The sequence below is a fragment of the Pseudophryne corroboree genome, chromosome 3 (genome assembly GCF_028390025.1).
Source record: "Pseudophryne corroboree isolate aPseCor3 chromosome 3, aPseCor3.hap2, whole genome shotgun sequence".
Lineage (NCBI taxonomy): Eukaryota > Metazoa > Chordata > Amphibia > Anura > Myobatrachidae > Pseudophryne > Pseudophryne corroboree.
In genome coordinates this window covers 162,552,033-162,565,200 of record NC_086446.1, presented here as the reverse complement: position 1 = coordinate 162,565,200, position 13,168 = coordinate 162,552,033, and the positions used below count along the sequence as shown (strand labels likewise).

Below are 13,168 nucleotides of genomic sequence, written 5' to 3'. Positions count from 1 at the left end.
ATGGGAAGCAGTCGCACAAGGAAGACATTTTCAGGGACTAATGTCAAGCCAGGAGGCTTGTCTACACATCAACATACTGGAATTGAGGGCCATATACAACGGCCTCCAACAAGCGGAGAATCTTCTTCGCGGTTCTGATTCAATCAGACAACGTCACAGCCGTGGCTCATGTAAACCGCCAAGGCGGGACAAGGAGCAGAGTGGCGATGGTGGAAGCCACCAGGATTTTTCGCTGGGCTGAAAATCACGTAAGCGCTCTGTCAGCTGTCTTCATTCTGGGAGTGGACAACTGGGAAGCAGACTTCCTCAGCAGATACGATCTCCATCCAGGAGAGTGGGGACTTCTTCAAGAAGTTTTTGCAGAGATAACAAGTCAGTGGGGAATTCCTCAAATAGACATGATGGCGTCACGCCTCAACAAGAAGCTTCGGAGGTATTGTGCCAGTTCACGGGACCCTCAGGCAGTAGCGGTAGACGCCCTAGTGACACCATGGGTGTTTCAGTCGGTCTATGTGTTTCCTCCTCTTCCTCTCATCTCAAAAATATTTAGAATCATAAGACAAAGAAGAGTGCAGACAATACTCATTGTTCCAGATTGGCCTCGAAGGGCCTGGTACTCAGATCTTCAGGAAATGCTCACAGAAGATCCGTGGCCTCTTCCTGTCAGGGAGGACCTGTTACAGCAGGGGCCATGTGTGTTCCAAGACTTACCGCGGTTACGTTTGAGGGCATGGCGGTTGAACACCGAATCCTAGCTGGGAAAGGTATGCCGGAGGAAGTCATCCCTACTCTGCTAAAGGCTAGGAAGGAGGTGACGACAAAGCATTATCACCGTATCTGGAGGAAGTATGTATCTTGGTGTGAAGCCAAGAATGCTCCTACGGAAGATTTCCATCTGGGCCGGTTTCTCCACTTTCTACAGACAGGAGTGGATATGGGCCTGAAGTTAGGCTCCATTAAGGTACAGATTTCGGCCCTATCTATATTCTTTCAGAGGGAATTGGCTTCTCTCCCAGAAGTCCAGATGTTTGTGAAGGGAGTGCTGCACATCCAGCCCCCCTTTGTGCCCCCAGTGGCACCGTGGGACCTTAACGTGGTGTTAAGTTTCCTGAAATCTCACTGGTTTGAACCTCTTCAAACAGTTGAATTAAAATTTCTCACTTGGAAGGAGGTGGTCATGTTATTGGCCTTGGCATCGGCAAGGCGGGTGTCCGAATTGGCGGCCTTGTCCCACAAGAGTCCCTATTTGATTTTCCATGTGGATAGAGCAGAGTCAATTTTTGCCTAAGGTGGTTTCTTCATTTCATATGCACCAACCTATTGTGGTGCCTGTGGCTACGGGGGACTGGGAGGACTCCAAGTCCCTGGATGTAGTCAGGGCCTTAAAGATTTATGTGGCCAGAACGGCTAGGATTAGAAAAACAGAGGCTCTGTTTGTCCTGTATGCTGCCAACAAGGTTGGCGCTCCTGCTTCTAAGCAGACTATTGCTCGCTGGATCTGTAACACGATTCAGCAGGCTCATTCTACGGCTGGATTGCCGGTACCAAATTCAGTAAAGGGCCATTCCACTAGGAAGGTGGGCTCTTCTTGGGCGGCTGCCCGAGGCGTCTCGGCATTGCAGCTTTGCCGAGCAGCAACTTGGTCGGGTTCAAACACTTTTGCAAAATTCTACAAGTTTGATACCCTGGCTGATGAGGACCTTGCGTTTGCTCAGTCGGTGCTGCAGAGTCATCCGCACTCTCCCGCCCGGTTGGGAGCTTTGGTATAAACCCCATGGTCCTTACGGAGTCCCCAGCATCCTCTAGGACGTAAGAGAAAATAAGATTTTAAACCTACCGGTAAATATTTTTCTCTTACGTCCTAAAGGATGCCGGCCACTGTATATACCTACGAGCCCCTGCCAAAGTTTTGTATTTTAGAGCGGGACAGAAGCCCGCCGCCGTGGGGGCGGGGCTTCTCCCTCAGCACTTACCAGCGCCATTTTTTCCCCACAGTACCACTGAGAGGAAGCTCCCCGGACTTTCCCCTGCTTAGATCACGGTGACAAGAGGGTTTTAAAGTAGAGGGGGGGCACATAATTGGCGAATTGAGTATAAAAGCGCTATCTGGGTAAACGTAAATATTGTGTTTTTGTCCTGGGTTATTATAGCGCTGGGTGTGTGCTGGCATACTCTCTCTCTGTCTCTCCTAAGGGCCTTGTGGGGGAACTGTCCTCCGATAAGAGGGTTCCTTGAGTGTGTGGTGTGTCGGTACGTGTGTGTCGACATGTCTGAGGTAGAAGGCTTTTCGAGGGAGGAGGAGCAAATGAATGTGGTGTCGACGGCGCCGACACCTGACTGGATGGATATGTGGAATGTTTTAAGTGCCAATGTAAATTTATTGCACAAAAGATTGGATAAAGCTGAAGCTAGGGAACAGTCAGGGAGTCAACCCATGCCTGTACCTATGTCGCAGGGACCTTCGGGGTCCCAAAAGCGCCCACTATCCCAAATAGTTGACACGGATACTGACACGGATTCTGACTCCAGTGTCGAATATGATGATGCAAAATTACAGCCAAAGGTGGCTAAATGTATTCGATATATGATTATTGCAATCAAAGATGTTTTGCATATCACAGAGGAACCCCCTGTCCCTGACACGCGGGTACACATGTATAAGGGAAAGAAAACTGAGATAAATTTTCCCCCCTCACATGAGCTGAACGAGTTATGTGAAAAAGCTTGGGAATCTCCAGACAAGAAACTGCAGATTCCCAAAAGGATTCTTATGGTGTACCCTTTCCCGCCAACGGACAGAATACGGTGGGAATAATCCCCTAGGGTGGACAAAGCTTTGACACGCTTATCCAAAAAGGTAGCGCTGCCTTCCCAAGATACGGCTACCCTCAGGGATCCTGCTGATCGCAAGCAGGAGGTTACCCTGAAGTCCATTTATACACATTCAGGTACCTTACTCAGACCGGCTATTGCGTCGGCATGGGTGTGTAGTGCTGTAGCAGCATGGACAGATACCTTATCAGCGGAAATTGATACCCTGGATAAGGATACCATCCTATTGACCCTAGGACATATAAAAGATGCTGTCTTATATATGAGAGATGCACAAAGAGACATTGGTCTATTGGGTTCGAGAATCAACGCTATGTCGATCTCCGCTAGAAGAGTCCTTTGGACCCGACAATGGACAGGTGATGCCGACTCAAAAAGGCATATGGAGGTTTTACCTTACAAGGGTGAGGAATTGTTTGGGGAAGGTCTCTCGGACCTGGTCTCCACTGCTACGGCAGGCAAATCTAATTTTTTATCTTATATTCCCTCACAACCTAAAAAAGCACCGCATTATCAAATGCAGTCCTTTCGATCAAATAGAAACAAGAAAGGCCGTGGATCGTCCTTTCTTGCCAGAGGTAAGGGCAGAGGGAAAAAGCTGCACAACACAGCTAGTTCCCAGGAACAGAAGTCCTCCCCGGTCTCTGCAAAATCCACTGCATGACGCTGGGGCTCCACTAAGGGAGTACGCCCCAGTGGGGGCACGTCTTCGAATTTTCAGCCACATCTGGGCCCACTCACAGGTGGATCTCTGGGCAATAGAAATTGTTTCCTTAGGTTACAAACTGGAATTCGAAGAGGTGCCTCCTCGACGGTTTTTCAAATCGGCTCTGCCAACGTCTCCTCAAGAACGGGAGATAGTGTTAAATGCAATCGACAAATTGTATCTTCAACAGGTGGTGGTCAAGGTTCCCCCGCTTTAACAGGGCAGGGGGTATTACTCAACCCTGTTTGTGGTCCCGAAACCGGACGGTTCGGTCAGACCCATTTTAAATTTAAATTCCCTGAACCTATACTTGAAAAGGTTCAAATTCAAGATGGAATCGCTCAGGGCGGTCATCGCCAGCCTGGAAGGGGGAGATTTTATGGTATGTCTGGACATAAAGGATGCATACCTTCATGTTCCCATATATCCACCTCATCAGGCGTACCTGAGACTTGCGGTACAGGATTGTCATTACCAATTTCAGACGTTGCCGTTTGGGCTTTCCACGGCCCCGAGAATTTTCACCAAGGTAATGGCGGAAATGATGGTGCTCCTGCGCAAGCGAGGTGTCACAATTATCCCGTACTTGGACGATCTCCTCATAAAAGCGAGATCAAGAGAACAATTACTGAACAGCGTGTGACTTTCACTGAAGGTGTTACAGCAACACGGCTGGATTCTCAATATCCCGAAGTCGCAGCTGGTTCCTACGACTCGTCTACCCTTCTTGGGCATGATTCTGGATACGGACCAGAAAAGGGTGTATCTGCCAATAGAAAAGGCTCAAGAACTCGTGACTTTGGTCAGGAACCTATTGAAACTAAAACAGGTGTCAGTGCATCACTGCACGCGAGTCCTGGGAAAGATGGTGGCATCTTACGAGGCCATTCCATTCGGCAGGTTCCATGCACGGACCTTCCAATGGGACCTACTGGACAAATGGTCCGGGTCACATCTACAAATGCATCGGTTTCAGGTCCAGGGTGTCTCTCCTGTGGTGGCTGCAGAGTGCTCACCACCTAGAGGGCCGCAGAATCGGAATTCAGGACTGGGTGCTGGTGACCACGGACACGAGCCTCCGAGGTTGGGGTGCAGTCACACAAGGAAGGAACTTCCAGGGTATTTGGTCAAGTCAGGAGACTTGTCTTCACATCAACGTCCTGGAGCTAAGGGCCATATTCAACGCCCTTCGTCAAGCGGAGACTTTGCTTCGTGACTTACCAGTTCTGATACAGTCAGACAACATCACCGCAGTAGCTCATGTAAACCGCCAGGGCGGCACAAAGAGCAGAATGGCAATGGCGGAAGCCACAAAGATTCTACGCTGGGCGGAAAACCATGTAAGCGCCCTATCAGCAGTGTTCATTCTGGGAGTAGACAACTGGGAAGCAGACTTCCTCAGCAGGCACGACCTTCATCCGGGAGAGTGGGGACTTCATCAGGAAGTCTTCACACAGATAGCAAGCCAGTGGGTGCCTGCCCCAGGTAGACATGATGGCGTCCCGCCTAAATAAAAAACTGCAAAGGTATTGCACCAGGTCAAGAGACCCTCAGGCGGTAGCGGTGGACGCACTAGTGACACCGTGGGTGTTCCACTCAGTATATGTTTTCCCTCCTCTTCCTCTCATCCCAAAGGTGTTGAGAATAATAAGAAAAGGAGGAGTTCGGACAATTCTCATTGTTCCAGATTGGCCACGAAGGGCCTGGAATTGCAGGAGATGCTCACAGAAGATCCGTGGCCTCTTCCTCTAAGACAGGACATGTTGCAACAGTGGCCCTGTCTGTTCCAAGACTTACCGCGGCTGCGTTTGACGGCATGGCGGTTGAATGCCGGATCCTAGCGGAAAAGGGCATTCCGGATGAGGTCATTCCTACTCTGATAAAGGCTAGGAAGGATGTGACAGCTAAACATTATCACCAAATATGGCGTAAATATGTTGCTTAGTGTGAGGCCAGGAATGCTCCTACGGAAGAATCCCATCTGGGCCGTTTCCTTCGCTTTCTACAAACTGGAGTGAATTTGGGCTTAAAATTAGGCTCCATTAAGGTTCAGATTTCGGCATTATCCATTTTCTTTCAAAAAGAATTGGCTTCACTTCCAGAAATACAAACTTTTGTAAAGGGAGTGCTTCATATTCAGCCTTCTTTTGTACCTCCGGTGGCGCCTTGGGACCTTAACGTGGTTTTGAGTTTCCTTAAGTCGCACTGGTTTGAACCACTTCAGACAGTAGAGTTAAAATATCTCACTTGGAAGGTGGTCATGTTGTTGGCCTTAGCTTCGGCTAGGCGAGTGTCAGAATTGGCGGCTTTGTCTCACAAAAGCCCCTATCTAGTTTTCCATATGGATAGGGCGGAATTGCGGAACCGTCCTCAATTCTTGCCTAAGGTGGTGTCATCCTTTCATATGAACCAACCTATTGTGGTGCCGGTGGCTACACGAGACTTGGAGGATACCGAGTATCTGGATGTAGTCAGGGCTTTGAAAATTTACGTGACCAGGACGGCCAAAGTCAGAAAAACTGAAGCGCTGTTTATCCTGTATGTAGCCAACAAGGTTGGTGCTCCTGCTTCAAAGCAGACTATTGCTCGCTGGATCTGTACCACGATTCAGCAGGCGCATACGACGTCTAGATTGCCGTTACCTAAATCAGTCAAGGCCCATTCCACTAGGAAAGTGGGCTCTTCTTGGGTGGCTGCCCGAGGGGTCTCGGCACTACAGCTGTGCCGAGCGGCTACATGGTCAGGGGCAAACACATTTGCGAAATTCTACAAATTTGATACCCTGGCTGAGGAGGACCTCCTGTTTGCTCTATCGGTGCTGCAGAGTCATCCGCACTCTCCCGCCCGTTTGGGAGCTTTGGTATAATCCCCATGGTCCTTACGGAGTCCCCAGCATCCTCTAGGTCGTAAGAGAAAATAAGATTTTAAACCTACCGGTAAATCTTTTTCTCGTAGTCCGTAGAGGATGCTGGGCGCCAGTCCCAAGTGCGGACTACTTCTGCAAGACTTGTATATAGTTTTGCTTACATAAAGGTTATGTTATGGTTGCTTTCAGTTTCCGACTGAAGCTACAGATGTGTCCACTTACATCTTTGCTTTTTTACCAATTTGGCACAACATGCAAAACACGGCTAAGCTGTTTTTTATGAGTAGCGAGTGGATGTATTTAAAAATTTTGGTTTGCCATAATAGAATATGTATAAAGTAACATTATAAAGAAGAAAATTAAGACAAATCACATGGCATGCAAAACTGTGCCATACATGGCGGGATATAGCAAAGATGTATGTGGACATATCTGTATGTTGAATTTCATACTGTTAACTGGTTAGTTTATCACAAGTTATACGGTGTGATTGGTGTGGGCTGGTATGAATCTTGCCCTTGGTTTAACAAAAATCCTTTCCTTGTACTGTCCGTCTCCTCTGGGCACAGTTTCTCTAACTGAGGTTTGGAGGAGGGGCATAGAGGGAGGAGCCAGTGCACACCCAAATCCTAAAGTCTTTCTTAAAGTGCCCATGTCTCCTGCGGAGCCCGTCTATCCCCATGGTCCTTACGGAGTCCCCAGCATCCTCTACGGACTACGGGAAAAAGATTTACCGGTAGGTTTAAAATCTTATTTTCTCCTAGTCCGTAGAGGATGCTGGGCGCCCGTCCCAGTGCGGACTAAGTCTGCAAGACTTGTATATAGTTGTTGCTTTCATAAGGGTTATGTTACAGTTAGAATCGGTCTTTGACTGATACTGTTTTTTGTTCATACTGTTAACTGGTTGCGTATATTCCAGGTTATATGGTATGATTGGTGTGGGCTGGTATGAATGTTGCCCTTAGATTAACAAAATCCTTTCCTCATATTGTCCATTTCCTCTGGGCACAGTTCTCTAAACTGAGGTCTGGAGGAGGGGCATAGAGGGAGGAGCCAGTGCACACCCATACTAAAAGTTCTTTATAGTGCCCATGTCTCCTGCGGAGCCCGTCTATACCCCATGGTCCTTACGGAGTACCCAGCATCCTCTACGGACTAGGAAAAAAAGATTTACTGGTAGGTTTAAAATCTTATTATTTGGTGCGACCATCCTTTGTCTTCAAAACAGCATCAATTCTTCTAGGTACACTTGCACACAGACTGGAAGGAACTTGGCAATGAGGTTGTTTCCAAACATCTTGGAGAACTAATCACAGATCTTCTGTGCATTTAGGCTTGCTCAAATCCTTCGATCTCTTCATGTAATCCTAGACAGACTCGATGATGTTGAGATAAGGGCTCTGTAGGGTCCATATAATCTCTTCAGGACTCCTTGTTCTTCTTTATGCTGAAGATAATTCTTAATGACATTGGCTGCATGTTTGGGGTCGTTGTCCTGCTGCAGAATAGATTTGGAGCCAATCAGATGCCTTCCTGATGGTATTGAATGATGGATAAGTATCTGCCTGTATTTCTCAGCATTGAGGACACCATTAATCATGACTAAATCCCCAACTCAATTTGCTGCAATGCAGCCCCAAACTTGCAAGGAACCTTCACCATGCTTCACTGTCACTCTCCAGCCCTTCGGCGATCAAACTGCCTTCTTTTACAGTCAAATATTTTAAATTTTGACTCCTAAGTCCAGAGTACCTGCTGTTCAAAGTGTAATTATCAGCATTAAGCATACTACTAGGTACCAAACTGACTTCAAAATAATTGATCATTTTATTTTCTTAAAAGCAGCAAACTCCTTTGGATCATAATTTGATACTGAAAAACATGATGGTAAAGTGAACCAACATCTAAAGTCACCCTCAAGTGGATGAGACAAAGAGGTCTATTTACTAAGCCTTGGATGGAGATAAAGTCACTGTAACTGCCATGTCACAGGCTTTGTTTGAAAAATGACAGTTAAGAGCCGATTGACTGGCACTTTATCTCCAGTGACTTTATCTCCATCCAAGTCTTAGTAAATAGACCCCGAAAAGTCCTAATATGACTAGTGGCTATAGCCTTCTGCTGCGAGCCTGCTTCTGCCCCCAGCTCTCTGCCATGCTGCTTAAATGTGCCAACCTGTCATCTCAGCCACATTGTGCAGGTGGGAGTCGTCACCTGTATGCTGAGGAGGAAAGAAATTGTCAGTTGGTCTGTACTTATTTTGCCAGCCCCTCTATTAAGAGATTCATCAGTCTCAATTTCCTTCTTTTTATTGTAGGTGCAGACTGATCATATTGTTGCAGCAGTTGGTTTGGAGCCTAATACTGAATTGGCAAAGTCTGCGGGTTTGGAACTAGATGGTGACTTTGGAGGGTATAGGGTTAATGCAGAACTTCAGGCTCGCAACAACGTATGGGTGGTGAGTTAGCATTTTGTGACACACTTTTGATTAATAAAAAGTAACCTTTAACTGTATATGAAAAATATATATATATATATATTGTATCTATTTGTTTTTTTTTTGTTTTTTTATATATATATACATATGTATAGGCAGGAGATGCTGCCTGCTTTTATGACATTAAGCTTGGACGGAGGAGAGTAGAACACCACGATCATGCTGTAGTGAGCGGGCGACTTGCTGGAGAGAACATGACTGGAGCTGCTAAACCATACTGGCATCAGTCCATGTTTTGGTAATGTTTCACATATGAGTAATAATAATAGTAAAGAATTATACGTAGGCAAAAAAAGTGTATATATGCATAGGTGCCGATGGGGGGACACCCCACTCCAACATTTGAGAGTGACGCCAGACAATATACTGAGTCATTTGGACAGACATAATCCCTTTTCTAGCTGCTCCACCTCCTCTGTCCCCACAGCCTTTCTCCGCTTACCTCCAGGGCCCTCCTCCGCTGCCTAGATCTGACCAGTGTGTGGTTAGTTACTGTAGGCCTCCCTCTTCACACATTCCTCCCCTCCCACTCAGCTTCCCTGCCCTTTGTCCTCTCTTCTCCTTGGACCAAATGCCCCCCCTACCCACACACCCATCTCACACTCACTCCCCTGCTATAGACCCAGATGTGTTGTTGGCCAGGCACTGGGAGGAGACTGGTCACTACTTGCCCTCTGAACCCCAAACTGTCACAGCCTAGAGAGGGATAGACCGGGAGAGACAGAATGAGGTCGGTAGATAGAAAGAGGTAGAGAGAGATCTCCAAATATTTATAGGGGAGCCAAAATGAAATGATACCTTGTACCCCCCAACCAAAAAAACATTTTGGCGCCCCTGTATACAATACATGGTTAGATAAATGACTGAGGGATTGAAAACACTTTTTCAGTATTATCAAATTTTACAAACAATATTGTGTCCACAGGAATACGTGCACTCAGTAGTAATCATCTGTCTTTTCAGGGGATCACAGGGTTGGTTACCCTTGGTCAAAGTAACCAACTGTTCTGGTCCTGATTGTTTAGCAATGGAAGGGAGGATAACTAGTGTGATTTGTTTCTACTATTTGCAAAAAATGTGGCATCTTTCTAACCTACCTACAAGAAGAAAAAAAAAGGACCACCCTAAATGCAGCAACTCTGTCACTCCCAAGGTGCCCATTACCGAAAGCCCTACCCCACCCCTATATCATCTGCTTGTGCTTGATTAATTTATTAATTAACAAGTCATTTCATTGGTGATTTCAGCATAGGGTACTTAATAGCTACAGTATATCAGGACCTGGTGCTATGGCATTTACAGTGCATAGTAAAAAGTATAATGTGTGTGTGTATATATATATATATATATATATATATATATATATATATATATATATATATAATATAGATAGATTAAAATACCCTGTGTACGTTTTTACAGAAAAAAGGGATCTGCAATATCCTGACGTGTGTTAGGTTACTTGATAAATTTGCCTTTGAACTTTGTAGCAGTAATTTGCAAATCTTATTGGTTGTCAAATATTAAATAGTGGAGTTTCAATATATTTTACCCTCAAAACTTTTTCACCAATTTGATTTATCTCCTTATTTGGGTTCTTAAGGAGTGACCTTGGTCCAGAGGTTGGATATGAAGCCATTGGCATCGTTGACAGTGCACTTCCAACTGTTGGCGTGTTCGCCAAAGCCACTGAGAAAGACACACCAAAACGTGCGGCTGAGGAAAGTGGTAAGCGAGACCTTGCAGAAGGGATATTTGAAGGGAGATGTATCAAGCCTTGGAGTGAGATAAAGTGGAAAAGCCTTTGCTAGATAAATGAGCTTTAGTTGATTTGGGTAACACTTTAGCACTTCCCAAGGATTGATACATCTTCCCTTCGGATTGAATGGATGAGGTGTTGGTGGGTTGGGAACAGTGCAGCTGTACAAAATTGATTTGACAGAATATTCAACAGTTAGCAATAATTCACCACAAACAGTGATAGTAGTGCTAGTTTTAGAATGATTTTAGGATGGGCGTGGGAAACTACTGTACAACAACTTATAAAATAAATACTTCAATACTTTTTAAGTAGAATTAATCATAAATGCACAGATTTAAAAAAAAAAAATATATATATATATTTTATTGTTATTTGGGGGTGGGGGGGAGGGTAGCAAAGTGCTAAAGTAAAGTTACATATTACAACCAATTGGCAGTTGGCTTTTATCTACTGCATGGCAATGAAATCGTATGTCTGCTTGCCGTCGTGGGTAACTTTACATTTGCACTTTGCTATATAGAAATTATTTAGAAAGCTCAGAAACCTATGAGGATAAAAGCACAACTGCTTCTCTCCTCTAATGTTGTGCACACAGATCTGCTCACACACTGATAAAAGCACTGCTACACAATTTAATTTGGAGAGAGATGCAAGTATGTAAGCACCTGGATACTTTTTTATGCAAATGAATACATTTTAGACAGTGCTTCCTAAAACTTATCCAGTGATCCTGAAGTCACAAGAAATTTGGTTAATAGAGTCCATGCATTTGTAAATTTTCTATACAGTTATAATAAATTGGGTATATTTAGATGCTCTTGGCTTGTTTTATATTTCTTTTTCTTTCTGTTCACAAAAGGCACAGGTATTCGATCTGAAAGTGAAGTTCATGATGTATCGCAAGTAGAGAAGGAAACAGAAAGGAAACCCTCAACACCTGCTCTCGCACAGCAGAGGGACTCCTATGGAAAAGGAGTAGTCTTTTACCTACGGGACAATGTGGTCGTTGGAATGGTGCTTTGGAACATCTTCAATCGTATGCCAATTGCACGCAAGGTAAGAGTAATGATAGTTAAATGACGTGAAAGAAGTTATGAAGGCAGCAGGAGGTTAAATATCCGTGTACTGCGCCTAAAAGAAGTCATCCTTTCAATTGCTGAGCTTCCCTTTTTAAGTGCCTTCCTACAGGAACCTGCTACACACAATAGAGGTCATTCAAGGTGCCGGTTGCTCCTGCAACCATCGGCGTAAAGTACCGATTTTGTGTGCATGCCTAGGACACATTCTGCGCATTTGTGAACAGGTCCTAATGCCGTTTCGGGGGCGGGGAGTAAGAGGCAACGGGGTCTGTTTGTGAAAATGGAGGCATGTCTCCACGGTTTTGGGGGTGGGAAGAGGCCAGGGATCTCCGTCATAGGATGGAGGTTTCCTGGCCCCTGCGACAGGTGGTTTGCACGGCACCATGAGTGCTGTAAGCCACCCGATGGTGGGTGGTTTAATCCGATGAGCTCGAATCACTAGTGCAACAGGAGGTGTCTCCAACTGCATCTACATACAGCGCTATAACTGCTGCTTCCAAGGAAGCAGCAGTGATGGCTAAACCAACCACATCTCAATTAGAAGCAAATTTTGCATTGCGAAATTGCACAATAATGCTTCACTGACTTTGTGATTTATTTATTATAGTACACAAGTGAATTGCATTTGATATTTCAGCTAATTTTGCATGTTAAATTCTGTCCTCTACAAGGGTAAATGGATGAGATTCATTTGAAGTCTGAAACAAATCTTCCTATTAATCCTAACTTCTATAGCAGATTGCCATAATAAACCTTGGGTCTGTTTTGTAGTTTGTGGCTTCTCTTGACACCTGTTGCTAAAAAAAAAAAAAAAGTGACTTGCAACCTGTATTTGTGTTACACCAGTCACATAGGTTTGTTTTCAATTAATTACCATAGCTTTATAAAAGTTTAAACACATTATTATGTATTTATAAGGTGTTAAAACATCTGCGAATAATGTTGATTGTTGATGTTCAGCCTAACACAAAGGTGGGCAAAGTAGTCGACATTTTAAAAAGCATAGCCGTTAGGTACAGCATAACACTACAAAGTACATACAGGGATGTAAAGAGGTTCAAGCTGGAGTCTCAAAGATCTGTTCTCGGCTGCATGGAGGGCAACCAAATTTTTAGCGCCTATAGGACCTCATGCAGCTTGGATCGCTATTGAGACAGAAATAGTGATTACTCTTTTTTACGTCCTAGAGGATACTGGATCCACATTAGTACCATGGGGTATAGACTGGTCCACTAGGAGCCATGGGCACTTTAAGAAATCAATAGTGGGGGCTGACTCCTCCCTCTATGCCCCTCCTACCAGACTTAGTTTAGAAAATGTGCCCGGAGGAGCCGGTCACGCTTTGGGGAGCTCCTGAAGAGTTTTCCACCTTTATTTTAAATGTTTGTTTTTTTCAGTCTGATCAGTTTTGGCAGCAGTCTAACTG

The 13,168-nt window shown here is 45.1% G+C and overlaps 1 protein-coding gene across 1 annotated transcript in view; it reads left to right on the top strand.

Moving 5' to 3' along the window:
* AIFM1 (apoptosis inducing factor mitochondria associated 1) overlaps window positions 1–13,168 on the top strand; it is a 232,204-nt gene that overhangs the window by 197,776 nt on the left and 21,260 nt on the right. The window contains exons 13-16 of the mRNA XM_063958536.1: window positions 8,722–8,862; window positions 8,997–9,139; window positions 10,505–10,629; window positions 11,523–11,719. Of these exons, the coding sequence (XP_063814606.1) occupies window positions 8,722–8,862; window positions 8,997–9,139; window positions 10,505–10,629; window positions 11,523–11,719 (606 nt within the window). The remainder of the gene's footprint in view (window positions 1–8,721; window positions 8,863–8,996; window positions 9,140–10,504; window positions 10,630–11,522; window positions 11,720–13,168) is intronic.